The 19,541-nt window shown below is 44.1% G+C and overlaps 1 protein-coding gene across 5 annotated transcripts in view; it reads left to right on the top strand.

Annotated features, from left to right (window-relative positions):
- Window positions 1-234: 234 nt before the first annotated feature.
- The window catches only part of IFNAR2 (interferon alpha and beta receptor subunit 2), a 35,381-nt gene continuing 16,074 nt past the window's right edge, over window positions 235-19,541 (top strand). Inside the window, exons 1-5 of one of the 5 annotated variants that reach the window (XM_032276987.1) lie at window positions 235-535; window positions 13,612-13,703; window positions 14,632-14,673; window positions 15,872-15,995; window positions 17,365-17,537. In XM_032276987.1, the coding sequence (XP_032132878.1) occupies window positions 13,649-13,703; window positions 14,632-14,673; window positions 15,872-15,995; window positions 17,365-17,537 (394 nt within the window). In that variant the 5' untranslated portion in view covers window positions 235-535; window positions 13,612-13,648. Of the gene's footprint in view, window positions 536-9,365; window positions 11,894-13,611; window positions 13,704-14,631; window positions 14,674-15,871; window positions 15,996-17,364; window positions 17,538-19,541 lie in introns of those variants that run through there. The other 4 variants (XM_032276983.1, XM_032276984.1, XM_032276986.1 and 1 more) reach the window with 4 other exon arrangements.

The following is a 19,541-nucleotide window of genomic DNA, read 5'->3' as shown; positions in this document are numbered from 1 at the left end:
AAATGCCAGACACTATTCTAGCCCCTGAGGATACTGCAGTAAACAAAACAGCCCCAAATTCTTTATCCCTTCCCCTATGGAGCCTTCTCGGCAGAGCGGAGGATTGGTTAGGAGCCGACAATCCGCAGCAGAGGCTTGTAAACGACGGGACCTTGTTTGTATTCTCCCACCCGGTCCCCGGCCCCGCCCCCTGCTCCGCCCCCTGCTCCGGCCCCGGCCCCGCCCCGGCCCCGGCCCCACCCCCGCCCGGCTCCGCCCCCGCGCGGGTCCAGCCCTCTCGCGCTACTCGCCGGCGGGCGCTCGGCTCTCGCAGCCGCCCTAAAGACCTTTCTTCCCCGCGGGAAGGAATCCGCAGGAGAGCCGAACAGCTCCCCTAGCAAAGTCCGCGGGCCACACCCAGCCGCACGGCCAGCTTTTGTCCCCCGCCAGCCGCCTCCGTCCGAGAGGCCGGCCGCAAGCGTCCTGTCCCGGAGCCCCGCGCGGCTAGGACGCGAGGCTGGCACCTCTGGGGAGCCGCGAGGCGAGAGCTGCAAAGGTAACGCGGCTTGGTGGGGACGCGGGAGCGCAGCGCGAGGGCCGCTGACTGGAAGGCAAACGCTGCCTCCCGCTGCGATTCCCGAAATCCCCTCCGGTTCCCGCTAGCTCTCCCCGACTCCTCCCCTTCCTGCCCTCCCTCGGCGCCCCGAGGATGCGACTCGCGCGCCCTTCCTCTCTCCCCGCGCCGCGCCTACGACTCCAGGACCCCTCCGGGTGGCCGCGGGGCGTCCGCCGCCCTTCTCCCCGCGGCCGCTCGCGGGCCGCTGCCCTCGGCCCTGCCCCGCGCCCTCCACGCGTCGCCCCTGCTGGGAGCCGCTTTCGTTGCGCCCCGCTCTGCGCCCCTCCACATCCCACCCACCGCACTCAGGATGCCCGGGACACCGAGCACTTGCCATTGCAAGATGTGAGTCGGTGCTAAGTTTGAGGGCCGCGTTCCTCCAGGTCCATCTTACCTTGAAAAACCGGCTCACCCGCCCGGGGCTCGGGTTCAGGCTCTCTAGCCCGCCCCGTGAGGCCCCCTGGGATTAGCGCCCCCTGGGACCCGCGGAGGGCAGCCAGGGCTGGAGTGGCCTACGCCCCTTCGGATCCGCTCCGTGGAGGCAGGAGGGGGAAGGCGAGGGGACGTGGCCGCGGTGACAGAGGGGGTCACCCTCCAGGGTTCGGAAAAGGGAGATACTGGGAAGATACTCCGCGACTGCGTGGAGGCGATTGGCACGTTTCAACCCTGAGCAAATCAATCCGTTACACGCAGTAGCGAGTTGACTCCATCAGCCTGTTAATTCAGTTAGCGATGGTTTTATTGATTCTGGGTATTCCCACTCCTTTCTTTTATTTATTTTTTTTAATTTCCCTGTTTTGTTTGGCAAGAAGTCTTAGAAACTAATATAGCGTGCTTGAGCGTGGAGTGAATGGTGGGAGATGCTGGAGCTGGCTCCAGGAATGCTGGTGTCCTCCTTGTGTGCTAACTGGCCCAGGGGCTAAGTCCCACCGCTTGCCAAGGTTTTTAAGTATCCTGTCCACCCACCCCAAATCCATCTGTGCAGAGACCCTATTAAAATCCACCCTAAGGAAAATGCCTGATAAACTTTCCTTGCAATTAGGGCATAGCAGATAAGGCTTTATCTGTTTGTCTCAGGACATGACTTGAACTTGTAAGTTCTATTGTTCATAAAGTTGTTTTCCACCGTTTTAGATGATCAAAAATCTACATGACTCATTTTTATTACCTATATTTCCTCTAAAGTTTCTCATGTATTTATTGAAAAGTTAAAGAAAATCTGAGTTTGGTTCACATGATTTCACAATTTTGATTTGCCTAAAATTTTATTTATTTCATTTTATTATTATTATCAGACTGAAGTGCAGTGGCGCGATCTTGGCTCACTACAACCTCCACTTCTTGGGTTCAAGCCATTCTTCTGCCTCAGCCTCCCGAGTAGCTGGGGCTACAGGCACGTGCCACCATGTCCAGCTAATTGTTGTATTTTTAGTAGAGACGGGTTTTCATCATGTTGGCAGTATGGTCTGGATCTCTTGACGTGATCCGCCCGCCTTGGCCTCCCAAAGTGCTGGGATTACAGACATGAGCCACCGCACCAGGCCAAAAAAAAATCATTTCAAAAAATAGTATGAAAAGGACCATAACCCAAGAGGTACTGTCTTAGAAGTGACACATTTATTAAAATATATATTCCATGGCTCACACTTGCAGCTCAAAGCCACATTGGACTCATTTTCCTGCTACCTTTATAAACCTTCAGACTGTTCAAGAGTCAATCATATGTATCATATTCCATTATCAATCATCATGGTTTTTGGTTTGGTTTGGTTTTTGACCGAGTCTTACTCCGTCACCCAGGGCGGAGTGCAGTGGCTCACTGCAACCTCCCCCTCCCAGGTTCAAGGGATTCTCTTGTATCCTCCTGAGTAGCTGAGATTGCAGGAGTGTGCTACTATGCCTGGCTAATTTTTGTATTTTCAGTAGAGATGGGATTTCCGCCATGTGATCTAAGCTGGACTAGAACTCTTGACCTCAAGTGATCTACCTGCCCCAGCCTCCCAAAGTGCTGGAATTACAGGCTCAATCATCATGTTTATCAATGCAAACTAAAATGCCATTACTTATTAGATGCACTTTCATTTTATGTAATCAAGTAAGAAAAAAACACTGTCAATCACGCTATGCCATGCCACTGTACAAAGCATTCTCATTTCAGAAATGCTCGAATGTGAAAAAAAAATATGCATTTTATCATTTGTGAAACATTAGGGAGAACAGAGCTTGACAGCACTGTCTCTGAGGGCTCTTCTTCCACCTTTGGAAGAATGAAACTGGGGAGTATGTAATTCAGAGAAGAGTAAAGGAAAAACAGGGAGCTGGCAAAAGAGGTTGGCTGACTTAGAGGTACAGAAAAGAGAAAACAAAACAGGGAAAAAGTGAGGTGTGTATGATGGAGAGGAGTTCAGAACCACCAAAAATTTTCTCTGAGCCCAGCAAGAAAACCAGTTACACCACAAGCCAGGGTTTTACCAAATGGTACGTGGAGCTATCCATCAGCAGTGTCACTGGTTTTCATTTATTTGTTTCTAATTCTCAAGCTTAAAAAAATATATTTAAAATTTAAGTGTGTCTCAACCACCAGAAACTATAGTGGTGAGTCATCAAAAGCTTGAGAATTCTCTGTAATAAATAGGAAAGAAGGAAACTGATCTTGTCCTTGTTTTCAAAAAAAAAAAGGAAACTGAATCTCAGCATACTTTGCTTTTTTTTCTTTTCTGACAAAGGAGCAGTGGGCCCTTTATGCTGGCTGGAGGTGAGTGCCATAGGGGAAAGTCCTCTGGGCACCCACTTTCTGGGCTAAAGAAGTTGCCTAGGCTTTACAGAACAAACTGGAATCAGGGACCAGTGTAAAAAGGAAGTTAAGGTTTCACTCTGCCATATCAGTAGGAGGTACTAAAGGCAACCTAGCACCAGCAAAGTGAACAGAAATGGTACGGGGGGGTAGGGAGGAAAGGAAAGAACAACATGGTTTGCAAGGCATCTTACTAAAAAGAAAGAATTACACTTGAAACAGAAGAAATTCATTACCATTGCCTTACACTGTACAACAACTTGATAAAAATATAAATCCAATAAAATAAACTCAAAGATGAGAAAATTGTAAATTGGAGATGAAAAGGGAGATTGCAGACCTAAAGGAAAAAATTGAAGACCATGAAAACATAGTGACAGAATAAATAGGAGAAAGAACAGGAGAAATACTGCTGAAATAAAAGTATTTTTTTTTACATTGTTGAAGTGTATATGGAAACACTTATACAGAATAAGTATACATATATGTGTGATGAAGAAAACTTCTTTTTTATTGCATTTTAGGTTTTGGGGTACATGTGAAGAACATGCAAGATTGTTGCATAGGTTCACACATGGCAGTGTGATTTGCTGCCTTCCTCCCCATCACCTATATCTGGCATTTCTCCCCATGTTATCTCTCCCCAACTCCCCACCCCCCACTGTCCCTCCCCTATTTCCCCCTGACAGACCCCAGTGTGTGATGCTCCCCTCCCTGTGTCCATGTGTTCTCATTGTTCAACACCCGCCTATGAGTGAGAACATGCGGTGTTTGATTTTCTGTTCTTGTGTCAGTTTGCTGAGAATGATGGTTTCCGGGTTCATCCATGTCCCTACAAAGGACACAAACTCATCGTTTTTTATGGCTGCATAGTATTCCATGGTGTATATGTGCCACATTTTCCCTGTCCAGTCTATCATTGATGGGCATTTGGGTTGGTTCCAAGTCTTTGCTATTGTAAACAGTGCTGCAATGAACATTCATATGCATGTGACCTTATAGTAGAACGATTTATAATCCTTTGGATATATACCCAGTAATGGGATTGCTGGGTCAAATGGAATTTCTATTTCTAGGTCCCTGAGGAGTTGCCACACTGTCTTCCACAATGGTTGAACTAATTTACACTCCTACCAACAGTGTAAAAAGTGTTCCTATTTCTCCACATCCTCTCCAGCATCTGTTGTCTCCAGATTTTTTAATGATCGCCATTCTAACTGGCGTGAGATGGTATTTCAATGTAGTTTTGATTTGCATTTCTCTGATGACCAGTGATGATGAGCATTTTTTCATATGTTTGTTAGCCTCATGTATGTCTTCTTTTGTAAAGTTTCTATTCATATCCTTTGCCCACTTTTGGATGGGCTTGTTTGTTTTTTTCTTGTAAATCTGTTTTAGTTCTTTGTAGATTCTGGATATCAGCCCTTTGTCAGATGGGTAGATTGCAAAAATTTTTTACCATTCTGTTGGTTGCTGATTCAGTCTAATGACTGTTTCTTTTGCTGTGCAGAAGCTGTGGAGTTTGATTAGATCCCATTTGTCTATTTTGGGTTTTGTTGCCAATGCTTTTGGTGTTTTGGTCATGAAGTCCTCGCCTACGCCTATGTCCTGAATGGTTTTGCCTAGATTTTCTTCTAGGGTTTTTACGGTGTTAGGTCTTATGTTTAAGTCTTTAATCCATCTGGAGTTAATATTAGTGTAAGGTGTCAGGAAGGGGTCCAGTTTCTGCTTTCTGCACATGGCTGGCCAGTTTTCCCAACACCATTTATTAAACAGGGACTCCTTTCCCCATTGCTTGTTTTTGTCGGGTTTGTCAAAGATCAAATGGTTGTAGAAATAAAAGTATTTTAATAGAGGAAAGTCTCATGAGGAAGCCCAGTGAATTCAGCTGAAAAAGATTGAGACAAGTAGAAAGAAGCTATTGTGGAAGGCAAGCAAAATAGAATCAAAGCATTGGAACCATTGGAGTCCCAGATGTAGAAAATTCACCAAATGGGACAGAAAATTCTAATAAAAATAGGTCCAAAGAAGGCTCTTTGAAATGAAGAAAAATCGGTCTGTAGGCCAAAGGAATGTGCCATGCTCCAGAAAATGTCAGATGGGCATATGGAAGCACCAAGATACCTTAAACTATTTAAATTCAAAGAAAAACAATTATTTAGGAATCTAAGAAGAAAAAGTAAAGGAGGGATAAACAAAATCAAACTGGCCTCAAACTTCAGTGCAGCACTAAATGCCAGACTATGATGGTTATGAGGGAACAGTTCCAAGGGAAAGAAACTTTTGCCGGTGGTGGAGGGGGTATTTTTTCCAGAACAAAGGGACTTCAGCACCCATGAACCCTTTTTGGAAAAACAAAAACTTACTGAGTAATAAAATTCAGGAAATAGCAAATTAAGAGATAAAATAAAGAACTTAAGAGTAGAGAATGGCAAAAACTCTTGGTGAGTATTCTATTTAAGTATAGAATTAATACAGCTGTAGAAATTGTGGGTTGAATAGAATGGGATTGTTACAAATCTAGATGAAAATATACAGCAAAAAAAAAAAAGAGAGAGAAATTGGGGAGGAAGATGGAAGGAAGTATCAGGATATCAATATTCTCTTCATTCAAAGAATGGAATAGTAAATAAGATACACAATTAAAAGGTGCTCAGGAGGCTGAGGCAGGAGAATTGCTTGAACCCAGGAGGCGGAGGTTGCATTGAGCTGACATTGTGCCATTGTACTCCAGCCTGGGCAACAGAGCAAGACTCTGTCTTGAAAAAAAAAAAAATTAAAAGGTGCTATGTGAATATATAATACTACAACTTTCTAATATCTGTCATAAGTTTTATTTAAAACCTTAGAGGGATATTGTAGGATATTGTTAACATTTAAAAACTTTGTCCATAAGAAAGTATAAACGACTCCCTTGGCTTTATTTTAGTTTTTTCCCAAGTAACGTTAAACAGAAACACTGTGTGTGTGTGTGTGTGTGTGTGTGTGTGTGTGTGTGTGTGTGTGTGTTTATGCATATGCATGGAAAGATCTGTGGGATTATGTCTACCTAATGTTAGTGATGATAATAGTTCTTACAGAAGAAAAAAGAAAGATATTTGAAAAATACACTAGAATCAGATATGCCAAGATGTTCACAATTGTTGATGCTGGATGGTAGGAATAAGGATGAGTGTTACTTTCTTTGTACTTTTTCATATTTTTCTAATTTCCTGAAAAAGATATGTAATTGTATTTGTCTAACATTTCTGAATCCAGTTCATTCGTTATTCACTGACTCCCTGGCAATGTCTGAATCCAGTTCATTCATTATTCACTGACTCACTGGCAATCAGTCTGTGTCAGATAGAAGAAAAGAGACCACCATGCCTTCTGCCAGGAAACTGTGAGGCCTAGAGGGTTGTTTGTCCCTCTAGGAGGAGTTGGAATTCAAAGAATCACTGCACGGAATCCATCCATTTGATCTAGGCCTTGAAAATTGGCAGGTTTGTCTGATCTCGGTAAATAGCAGGAAGAGCTCCCAGGTAGAGCTCTTCTCCCAGAATGGAGAAGACCGGAGTGTCACAGGGTGAACCCAAGATTGGGGTTCAGCCTGGGAAGCCACATGGGTGCTTGACTTTGCACAGGAAGGAATTCAAGAGCAAGCTGACAGAATAAAGCAAAAGAAAGTCAGGGGATAAAAGGGCCGCCACTCTACAGGCAGAGCAGCAGCATGGCCTGCCGCACTGAGTGTACTTAGGGTTATTTCTTGATCGTATGCTAAACAATCGGTGGATTATTCGTAAGTTGTCCAGGAAAGGGGTGAGAGTTCCTGGAACTAAGGGTTCCTCACTTTTTTAAACCATATAGAGTAATTTCTAGATGTTGCCATGGCATTTGTAAACTGTCATAGCCCTGGTGGGAGTTTCCTTTAGCATGCTAATATGTTATAATTAGTGTATAATGAGCAGTGAGGACACTTTTGTCACCATTTTGATTTTGTCAGGCTTTTGCCAGCTTCTTTACTGCATCCTGTCTTATCAGCAGGATCTTTGTGAACTCCTATTTTATCCTATAACTAAGAATACCCAATCCACTGGGAATGCAGCCCAGCAGGTCTCAGCCTCATTTTACCTAGTCGCTACTCAAGATGGAGTCACAAGGGTTCCAGTGCCTCTGACAAGAGCAGGGGATGACCTGTCACCTGGAGCTCAGCTCAAGGGCAGGACAATAACTTCAAGAAAAACTGGAAAGGCTGATAGCCTTGAACTTAACCTAAGGAGCTTGGTGTACTGTCAGGCAGCAAGGAGGTACAGACTGAGCTGACTACATAATGCAGAGTCTACCTAGAACCAAATAAAAATGCAGGAGAAAGTACCACAAAAGATGCTAAAATATAAAGCCTTTTCTTCCACAGTCCCTGTCTCTCAACATGTAATTTTTTATTTGCTGTTTAATATCATTCTAAGTAAAAAATAAAAGTTTGAATTATTAGCATAAATATTGCAGTTCTTTACATTATGCAAAACCAGGTTTAAAGGCAAATATTAGAGCATTTAATTCATACGTGGAATCGCCAAGTTATACCATTAGTACATTACAGCACATCTTAGGAGTTTCACTCAAGCCAGACAGAAGATTGCAAAGAGGAAGCGAGGGTCTCCACCAGGCAGAGGCACCCAAGGGAGCCTTCCCTCAGGCACAAGGATACCAAGGGAGTCAAAGCAGATTCACACAGGTCCTCGAGGCCCCTCTGCCCTGGTGACTGTAGGATGCATGCACTTGCACCTGACTTCTAAGTATCCCCCTTCTGCTAGCTGCCCTTTGATCCAGCCTAGGGCAGGCTCTGGGGAAGTCAAGCCTGGTATCTCCCTTTCCCAAGTACCTACCATCCTAACCCCCAGTGTAGTGGCCACATCCAGGGGTCTTTACATCTCTGCCTTAGACATACTAGGTACCAGTGACCCAGAGACTCATCCCTGCCACACCCAACCTCCAGCCAGCCGTCCTCTGATGCCGATCCATGGGGCAAGACTAGAGTGCTGGCCCTGACCTCTTCAGCGTCTGCACCAGGAGGGCTTCAGTAGAATGTGGTCCCAGTTGAAGCCCCATGCAAAGGGCAGCAGCAGTTGTTAGGCATAGACAGAGAAGCCAGGCAGGGCCTGGGATTCCTCTGCTGAGAGCCCAGCCTGCAGGAGGTGGGGAAGGATCCAAGTGTGAGCTGGGGCTCTGAGAGCTAAACATACATTAACAGATAAAATGGTTAAGAATTTCAGGACAGCCACAGGAGAGCCTTAAGCCAAGTGTGGGATCCTTCCAGCTGCAGGGCCCTGGGGGACTGAGACCAGCCCTGTTGAAAAGAGCCATGCTTTAGGAAGACTGATCTGTTTGTAGTCAGGAAGAGCTTTAAGGAGCTCCATTAACAATTCAGGCAGGAAGCCAAGATGGGACATTATGTTTTCCCAGGAAAAAGAATCTGGTAATCAGGCATGTGGTTCCAAGTGAAGTATGAGTCACCACGGGGCAAGGAAGGAAGCCATCGCCTGGCCCAGAGAGGGGAAAGTGGGAGTGGGTCATCTAAGAGTGTGTGAGAGAGAGAGATAAAAAGAGTATATATGTGTGTGTGTATGCATGTGCGCGTGTGTGCGTGCGTGTGTGTTTTCTCAGCTGCTGAAGAAACTGAGTGTTCCTGCAGATATATAACAAAGATGAAGATGTGCCACCATTGGAGACAGAGGCCACAGGTCGGAGGTCAGGTTAGGTGTTAAAAGTATAAAGGAGTTGCCCTGGTCGGGCACGGTGGCTCACACCTGCAATCCAAGCACTTTGAGGGCCTGAAGCAGGAGGATCACTTGAGCCCAAGAGTTCAAGACCAGCCTGGACAACATAGCAAAACCCCATCTCTTAAAAAAATACAAAAATTAGCCGGATATAGTGGCACATGCCTGTAGTCCCAGCTACTCGGGAGACTGAGGTGGGCAGAGGTTTCAGTAAGGCGAGATTGCGCCACTGCACTCCAGCCTGGGTGACAGAGTAAGGCCCTGTCTCAAAAAATTAAATGAAAAAGTTGCCCTTCTACAGTCTGAGTGTGCTGATATCTAGGGGAATGCTCACAACTGGGCCACCCCTCTGCTGTGGAGTGACAACACACATCAAAGTATCTCAGCGGATGTTTCTCAATGGGTACAGTATTATGGGATTAGTTCTAGGCAGTCACGCTTGGATATCTCATGGGTGGTGGAGTCTGTAGCAAGGCTGGTAATTTTGACTTGGAATCGCTTGGATTTCTCTAAGAGAATACCCCTGATTGGACCTGCTACTGTGGCAGCAAAGAAGACTTTAACATTACATTGTTTGTAGCTTGAACTCAGTCTTGTGGAGTCCTGATTAGGGAAGAGGAGTCAGGCTGGGGGGACTAGGGGAAAGCAAAGAGATAAAGCAGATAAGCTATAGGTCTACCTTGCTTCATGGCCCAGGACATACAAACAAAAAGAAGAAGCAGACAAGCTATAGGTCTGCCTTTCTTTATGGCCCAGGACATGTGGCCCTCCTGCACAGGTAACATACATAACTCACAATCTTCCTGCTTATTATCGAATGCTTCAACTTACCCAACATCTCGGCTGACAGAAAAATGCAAGTTAGTCCCCTGCTACTGGCGTCAGCCCTGCACGTAGCACTCTTCAGCCCAAGTTGCATTTTATAAAATCCCCAGCAAGCCTTTGTCTCCTGGCTGTCAGTGCCTCTCTTGCTGACCTGCCCGTTGCTCCCTTGCAATGTATTTTCTTACTTTCTCTAATAAATCTGTTTTTCTTGACCAAAACTGCCACAGTAAAGTCTTCTCTGCCACCAGCCACAGACAGTCACCACAAGCCATGACAAGTCTGCGATTTCCTGGTCTTTTTTTCATTTTGATGATATTTCCCCAATGTTTGGGAGACAGAAGAATGCCAACAATCTATAGGTCTCAGTAAAGTGGATGGGGACAACATATCTGAGAGAGAGAAGGAACAAAATCTACTGGAGCTCCTTAAAATTCTTAAGAATTCCTTTCTCACCTTGGAGTAGGGAAGACTTTCTGACTGAGCCTCAAAATTTAGAAGCTAAGAAAGAAAATACCTTTACATCTGAAAACATGAAACAAAAACTTCTGGCTGTTTTTTTGGGGAGTGGGGTTGGTTTTTTTAAACAGCACAAGCCACTCAAAGGGCAAGTGACAAACTGGGGAGAGAAGAAAAAGATGTGACTCATATCACAGTTTCCCTTCTACTTAAAGAAAGCCCCTGCAAACCAGTAAGAAAATAGCAACGGCTCAGTGGAAAAAATTGCCAAAGGCACAATTAACAGAAAGGAAATACAAATCGCATTTAAACCTATGAAAAGATGAAGATGTTCAATCACACTTAGAGTAAGAGAAATACACATTAATATTAATATGAAAGACAAGTTTTCATTTATGAATTTGAGAAAAATCCAAGAGTTGATGATATACCTCTAAGAATAGATAGTAGGGAAACCAAAATTCTTGCGCATTACAGGTGGTTATGTAAATGGTACAGCCCCAAGGGTGGCTGGCATGACAGTTTCTGTTCAAATTGCACATGCATAGTCCCATTGCCAGGTCTCTAATGTCTGCTTCTTCAGACCCAGCCCGCCCCCCACCCCCCGCACTTGGCCCGGGATCCTGTCTGGTAAGGATACAATTCCAGGCCCCTTGCCCTATGACTTCTGGTTGTGTTCAGCCGATGAGGAGCCCCACATGAGAGAAGGGAGGGACACAGAGAGGGATATTGATCCCTCAGCCTCCTTCCTGCACTGTCCTCTTGGTCTGGCTGTATCCAGTGGTCTCATGTCATAGCTGCTCATGTGGGAGTTTCTTCTTGAAAATTGCAGTGTTGGCTTCTTCTCTTCTCCTTCAGGGCCAGAGTGGCCACAGCCCTCAATGTTGTGAGATGCAGGTTCGATACTCTCCCTTCTGGTTTGCCTGCAGCCCGCTCACACATTTGTAAATACAGTCCTGCACCCCCTAATGATGTCTTGGGCAAAGATGGACCGTTACATGACAGTGGCCTGAAATTCTTAACCATTTTCTCTTTTAATGTATCTAGTAATCAGGCATGTGGTTCCAAGTGAAGTTTGAGTCACCAGGAGGCAAGGAAGGAAGCCATCTCCTGTGTAATAAGATCACACCGTATTTCTACTGTACCTTTTCTGTGTCTAGATATGTTCAGATACACAAATGCCACTGTGTTGCAGTTGTCTACAGTATTCAGCACAGTACTGTGCTGCACAGATTTGTAGCCTAGATGTGTGGTTGGCTATGCTATCCAGGTTTGTCTAAGTATACTCTATGATGTTTACACAGCAATGAAATAACCTAACAATGAATTTCTCAGAATATAGCACTGTTCACAGTTGCAAAGATATGGAATCAACCTAAGTGTCCATCAACAAATGATTGGATAAAGAAAATGTGGCTAGGTGCAGTGCTCACATCTGTAATCCCAGCACTTTGAGAGGCCAAGGTAGGAATCCAGGATGAGCTTGAGATCAGCCTGGGCAACATAATAAGACCCTGTCTCTACCAAAAAAAAATAAAAATGTTTTTTAATTAGTCAGGGTGTGGTGACACATGCCTGTAGTCCCAGCTACTAGGGAGACAGGTGGGAGGATTGTTTGAGCCTGGCAGATTGAGGCTGCAGTGAGCCATGATTGCACCACTGCACTCCAGGCTAGGCAACACAGCGAGACCCTATCTCAAAAAAAAAAAAAAAATACAGGTTACAAATATATGTATACACAAAATATTCACCCATGAAAAAGAATGAAATCATGTTTTTTGCAGTAATATGGAAGGAACAGGAGGCCATTATCTTAAGAGAAACAACTCAGAAACAGAAAATCAGCACAGCATGTTCTTCTAAGTAGGAACTATTAATAAATAATATACACATATTGACATATAGTATGGAATAATATTAGTGACTGAGAAGGATGGAGGGCGTGTGGGGAGTTAGGGGATGAGAAATTTTTTTTAAAAAGCATTTCAGAGTGGTAGCCTTTTTTTTGGTGTGTGTTTTTTGGTTTTTGGTTTTTGGTTTTTTTTTGAGACAGAGTCTCTCTGTGTCACCAGGTGCCAGGCTGGAGTGCAGTGGTGCGATCTCGGCTCACTGCAACCTCCACCTCCCAGATTCAAGCAATTCTCCTGCCTCAGCCTCCCATGTAGCTGGGACTACAGGCATGCGCCACCACACCCAGCTAATTTTTGTATTTTTTAGTAGAGACAGGGTTTCAACATGTTGGCCAGGGTGGTCTCGCTCTCTTGACTTCGTGATCCACCTGCCTCGGACTCCCAAAGTGCTGGGATTACAGATGTGAGTCAACGTGCCCAGCCAAGGGATGAAAAATTACTTAATGGGTATAACGTATCCTATTCAGGTGATGGATACACTAAAAGCCCAAACTTCACTGCTATACAATATATCTATCTAACAAAACTGCACATGTACCCCTTAGATTTATTAAAAAAAAAAAACTATCCTAATTTGAATGTGCTATGTCCTGCCTGAACTCTAACTGATAGGTCCTTTGTCTAGCAATTCTACTTCTGGAAATGTTCCCACACTTAAACCAGCACATGTGCAAAATGAGGCATATCCAAGAGATTTCCTTACAGAAGAGACTGGAAATAATTCAGATGTCTATAATAGGAACTAATGATATAAATGATGGTGTGTGCATCAAGCAGAACATTATGCAACCAATTTAAAAACAAAGAAAGAAAGATCTCCCAAATATATTTTTAAGTGAAAAAAGCAGGGTGGAACAAGGACTCTACATGCTCTCTCTTGTCTAAAAGATGGGAAAATTAGGAATATGTGTTTGTTTTTGCTTATGCATGAAGACACTGAAGGATACACACACAAATAAAAGTGGTTTTATAAAGGGAGCAATACTTTTCACTTTTTTTAAAAATTTCTGTATGCTTAAAATTTTTTAACCCAATGACTGTTGCTTGTTCAAAAGTTAAATATAAAATTCCTTCCTGAGTAGTTAGGGGATTGGGCCCAGAAGCTGAGAGCAGACTCACTTGAATAAATGGGGAAATGCCCCAGTTCCTGGAGCCAGGAATTTTGCTGTTCCTTACAGGTCTTCTGTTGTCTTGTCTTGGCTCCCATTTTTATATTTGCAATTTAATTAGACAATCCAGAATTTTGATCACCTAATGTTGATTTCTTTTCAGATGTAAAAGTCAAAAGAAGAGCCTAAAAATAGCAAAGATGCTTTTGAGCTGGAATGCCTCCGCCATCAGATCACTTATTTTGTTTCTCATGGGTAAGTGCTACTTTTTAATCTTAGCTCTTTTTTTTTGAGACAGAATCTTGCTCACTCTGTCACCCAAGCTGGAGTACAGTGGCATGATCTCAGCTCACTGCAACCTCTGCCGCCCAGGTTCAAGTGATTCTCCTGCCTCAGCCTCCCAAGTAGCTAGGATTACAGGCACCCGCCACCACACTTGGGTTTTTGTATTTTAGTAGAGATGGAGTTCACCATGTTGGCCATGCTGGTCCCAAACTCCTGACCTCAAGTGATCTGCCCTTCTTGGCCTCCCAAAATGCTGGGATTACAGGCATGAGCCACTGCACCCAGCGTTTTTTTTTTGTTTTTTTTTTGTTTTTTTTTTGAGATGGAGTCTTGCTCTGTCACCCAGGCTGAAATGCAGAGAGCAATCTCAGCCCATTGCAGCATCCGCCTCCTGGGTTCAAGTGATTCTCCTGCCTTAGCCTCAGGAGTAGTTGGGACTACAGGCACATGCTTACCACACCCAGCTAATTTTTTGTATCTTTAGTAGAGACTCGGTTTCACTCTGTTGGCCAGGCTTGTCTTGAATCCTGACCTTGTGTGATCCACCCACCTTGGCCTCCCATAGTGCTAAGATTACAGGCATGAGCCTCGACGCCCAGTCCCAAATATATTTTTAAGTGGAAAAAGTGGGGCAGAACAGGGACCATACATATTGTTGCTAGTGTCAGCTCCCAAATGGGTCTTATGTTAGATCTACTCAGGTCTCAGCCCTTGAACCATGTGATGCTGGCACCAATGTAGAGTAAAAGCCATCTATATGAGCATTCTTCTTTAGCACATGGAAAGTCTCAATCTGATAGTAGTAAATGTGTGTTAAAGAATTCCAGACTTAGAGTTACCATTGCAAGTTGAACCCAGATAAAACTGTTGCTTCTCTAATGTGTTTTCTTCTTCCTAGTGTGTATCAGCCTCGCCTTTCGTATTTCACGTGATTTGCCTGGTAAGAGATGTTTTTTGGCTTCACAAATTTTGTGTAAGAGTGAAAGTATTGGGGCATTCAGAGGTATAAAATGTGGGAGATTCGATTCCTGATTGTACGTCGATTGCCTATTGATTGGGATTCTTTCTCTGTAAAAGGAGCTAACATGAACTAACTCTGGTTTTCCCAGAGACATAAAACTACTTTAAGAAATTAACACTAGAGATCATTTTAAGACTTCTAAGAATATTCAAACTCTTAATAATCTCACTAATAGAAGAATGAGGAGACACAGACTGTGCCAGACAAAAAAATGGCCCAGAAATATTTCCTCTTTAATTTATATTCTTCCTGCTTGTTCCAGATAAAGGAAGATAATTTTTTAACTAAACTTCTTGCTACATAAATATATCTGTCCACAAAACTTCACTAACCATTAAATATGCGTCCAACCTTGTGCTAAGCATTGGTCGAGGGTGAAGAATTGGCAATTGAGGAACAAAGGCCTGGGCCCTAACCACAGGAAACTTAGATGATCTTTAAAAATTTAACCATATAAGGCAGAATTTGGCAAATGTGGCTTTAATGTCTGGTTTATCACTGGTACTTCCCAACTGCATGGCATTGTATAATTCAACCCAGTTTCACGGTCTGTCTTGCCTACTTCAGCATTGTTACAGGGCTTAAATGCCTAGAAAGGGCCAGTCTGGGCACATGTTATACTCCCGGGCTCTCTGTGATCCGGAGAATACATGCGCTGGGGAATGCAGAGGAAGGAAAATTTGCAATGGGCTGAGCTACTTAAGGAGGATTTCATGGAGGAACTGGGAGCTGAGCTGAGAGAACGGCTTGAGGAAAAAAAATGGGTAGGGGAGAGAGAAAGGAAATGCATCATGTGGGCTGGGGTGGCCTGGGTTCATTTGGTCCAGTGAACCATTTAAGGATAGTCAGGTAAAGAAGCCCTTCTGTCCAGATTCTATTTATACAGTGCAGAGTTCCTGTTTCCTATGCTTGCCTGCCCTGACAACATGTTGCTCGTTAATTAACTTGTTAATTGATTTCCCATGTCCAGTAGACTTCCTGTTTTCAAGACCCCAGGGCTCTCTGGAGGGGTTATCTGCCAGAGGTGTGCGTTCTAGATCCCAAGAAATGACTGAACAGTAGCCAGGATACAACCTTGGATTCCAAATTTCAATGCCTTTTTTCCTGTTCTCTTTAGATTATGCAAATGAATCTTGCACTGTAAAGATATCATTGCGAAATTTCCGGTCCATCTTATCATGGGAGTTAAAAAACCACTCCATCGTACCAACTCACTATACGTTAGTGTACACAATCATGAGGTTGGTGTGGTATTTCATCTTCTCTTGGTAAACATTTTATTGTTCTGTTATATGGGGAGTGGGAGAAGAGGTGATCTTTTTTTTCCCCTCCCTCTCTCTCTCTCCCTTTTCCTGTCTACCTCCCCTTCTCTCTGTGTTTCTTATTCAGAGCCTTAAAAGGCCAAAAATGAAACACCATCATATATCCATTTTTAATTAAATTGAATAATAATCCAAATCTATTTTGACGAAGTTTATATATATCATCAAAGCCAATTTCTACAGATCAGAACCTCACATACAAAATAATTCTTGTGTATGGGTTTGACAGTGATTTCTCTAATTCAAGCAGTCTGGATGTTTAAAAGTCCTCTTATCTGGGGACAGGAGTCCAAAGGTCTGTTGACTGTATTGATGGTTTATGTTCACTTTTCGTTACTGTGGTGGGACACCAGAAAGCTGCCTGACCTAGTCTGGGACAGGCCTGGGTCCAAAGTCTGGTCTTGTCACTAACCGGCTTGACACTTGGCACAGAGGTCAGCCCCTAAGCTAATGCTCTGCAGAGGGGTTGCTGTAAGAATTCATGACATGATGGAGGGAGTCCTTTTTGTCTCTTCTTCCCACACCTACCAGTCACTCTTATAAGTCATTGCTTTGACCCAGCAGTCCCTTGGGATGTCCTTTTGTTGATTATTTATTTGGCCTAGAGCTGCTGCTGGTACTGCTTACTGACCGAGCAGTAAGAAGATCTCTTGTGAGTTTCTCTTGGGTGCCTGCTAAAGTCTTAAAAGTTTTTCTCTGCATTGAGTGGTCATATGTATCATCCAGCTAACTTTCTGAAGCTTGGAAGATGAGGTGTCTGTGTTGTCCCTGAAATAGCCCAGGTCTGACTTAGGACTGGATCATCTAGTCTTAGCCAGAGAGGGAGGGGTTCTCAGGAAAGGCATTCATGATTGTCCCATAGAGGGAGGGAGATCTGAGGCCTCTACCATGAGTGCTCAAGTTTCATTCATTCATTGATTTATTCATCCAGCAAATTTTACTGAGTACCTACTACATGCCAGGGGGTCCAACTGTGAACCAAACTCCCTGCCCTCTTGGAGCAGACATTATATAAATGGAGACATCACTAAACAAAGGCATAATGTGACAGGTGTGGGTAAATGCTACGAAGAACGATCGAGAAGAGAGAGAGGGATTGAAAGTGCAGGGGTAGGGGAGGGCGTAAGATGTTCCATTTTCAATAAGATAGTTGGGGAAGACCACTTGATACAGTGATATTTGAGCAGAGCCTAAAGGAAACAGTGAAGTGAGGCACCCAAAAAATAGCCTCTCATTCCATCAAAGTTAACACTCTTCTTTTCCCATTTTTTTTTGTTTGTTTCCACAGTAAACCAGAAGATATGAAGACGGTTAAGAACTGTGCAAATACCACGAGATCATTTTGTGACCTCACAGATGAGTGGAAAAGCACACACGAGCTCTACCTCATCAACCTAGAAGGATTCAGCGGGAACACAACCTTGCTCATTTGCACACACATTTTCTGGCTGGCCATGGACAGTGAGTTGATCTCTGTTTCTCCACCTCGTCCTCATCATCGAGATCATTATTATTCGCTATTCCATGAAATAGGAGGTCTGCAAAGGTGTTTTAGACTCGGGGCTGGGCTCATCTCCTGGCTGCCACTTCCTAGCTCTGTAACCATGGACTGCCTTGCTTCTCTGAGCCTTGGTTTTCTGGGTTTTTTCTTTTGTTTTTGAGATGGGGTTTTCACTTTTGTTGCTCAGGCTGGAGTGCAATGGTGTGATCTCGGCTCACCACAACCTCCATCTCCCGGGTTTAAGTGATTCTCCTGCCTCAGCCTCCTGAGTAGCTGGGATTATAGGCATGCGCCACCACGCCTGCTAATTTCTTTTAGTAGAGATGGGTTTCTCCATGTTGGTCAGGCTGGTCTCGAACCCCTGACCTCAGGTGATCGCCTGCCTCAGCCTCCCAAAGTGCTGGGACTATAGGCGTGAGCCACTGTGCCCGGCCGTGGATTTTTTAATCTGAAAAGTGGAATGATAGTTTATACTTTGCTGATTTCACCCAATGCCTATATAAGGCAGTGGGAGCTGCTCTTTTTCGGTTTCACAGCTTGACAGGAAATGTGGAGCCTGGTTCAGATGGGCTGGATCTAAGCTGTCCCATCTCTTTGGCCCAGTGTTTTTGTTTTTTTTTTCTTTCTTTTTTGAGATGCAGTCTTGCTCTATGTCACCTAGGCTGGAGTGTGGTGGTATGATCTTGGCACACTGAAACCTCCACCTCCTGAGTTCAAGTGATTCTCCCTCATCAGCCTCTAGTAGCTGGCATTACAAGCACACGCCACTATACCCAGCTAATTTTTTGTACTTTTAGTAGAAATTGGGTTTCACCATGTTGACCAGGCTGGTCTCAAACTTCTTACCTCAAGTGACCCACCCACGTCAACCTGCCAAGATGCTGGGATTACAGGTGTGACCTACCACGCCTGGCCCCAGTGTTTTCTTAATATAGCAACTCCAGCCCCACATTATAACCAGTAGTTCTTGTGTGTGTAAACACCAGGTGTGCACACACCTAAGACCCAAAGCTCAGAAAAGAAGACTGGACCCCAAGAACAGGTCCGCCCCTTCTTTCTTTCCCTAGGACTCAGGCTGGTCTTGAACTCCTGAGCTCAAGTGATCCACGGGTCTCAGCCTCCCAGATGGCTCAAGTCAGCTCCCTAATGCACCATGTTAACAGCCCCAGCTCTGTTACTTTTTCGATTCCCACTTTACAACCAGTCTCCAAGAGAACGATTCGGTCTCAGTCCCCTGTTGTAGGCTGTGTGGGTGTGCGTGTGCTCACACACACATAGCAAAGTGGTAAGGATGACTGAATCCCACTGTGGCAAACAATCCGGATATGAGATTTACTGGAATTGTGTGCATGTTTGTGTATGTGTATAAACAGACATCTTTGTGTATACACAGAAAAGAAAGAAAATCAGAATGTACAGGTCATGGTATTCGAGTTGTTAAAGAATGTATGTATATTGAAGTAACAGTAAGATACGTTTCATGACTCTAATAATAAATACAAAAAATACGTAAATACCCAGGTTTAGAGGGAATACAAAGAGTGTGCTTTGGCATGATCCATCTGAAGGTAATTGACAGCATGTGTTAAAAACCTTCACATGTGCTTACTCTAATCCAGAATTCTTCTTCAGTAATTTGTCCCAAAGAAATTATTAAGGTCGGGGACAGTGGCTCACACCTGTAATCCCAGCATTTTGGGAGGCCGAGACCTGTGGATCACTTGAGCTCAGGAGTTCAAGGCCAGCCTGAGCAACGTGGTAAAACCCCATCTCTACGTTAAAAAAAGAAGAAGAAAGAGAGAGAGAGAAAGAAAGAATATGAAGGAGAAATGCAAAAAGTTAACTGCAAGAGTACCCCATGATACCTTGTTTTTAATAAAATCAGAGATAATTTAAATGTTCGAAACAGTGAATCAGTTAAATCATGATACAGTCACTTAGTGGAATAGCATTGGCAATGAAAA

This window comes from Sapajus apella, unplaced genomic scaffold (genome assembly GCF_009761245.1).
Source record: "Sapajus apella isolate SASKATOON/1434 unplaced genomic scaffold, GSC_monkey_1.0 scaffold8, whole genome shotgun sequence".
In the NCBI taxonomy this organism is placed as follows: domain Eukaryota; kingdom Metazoa; phylum Chordata; class Mammalia; order Primates; family Cebidae; genus Sapajus; species Sapajus apella.
Note: the sequence above shows the minus strand (reverse complement) of the source record. Positions and strands in the feature narration are given on the sequence as shown.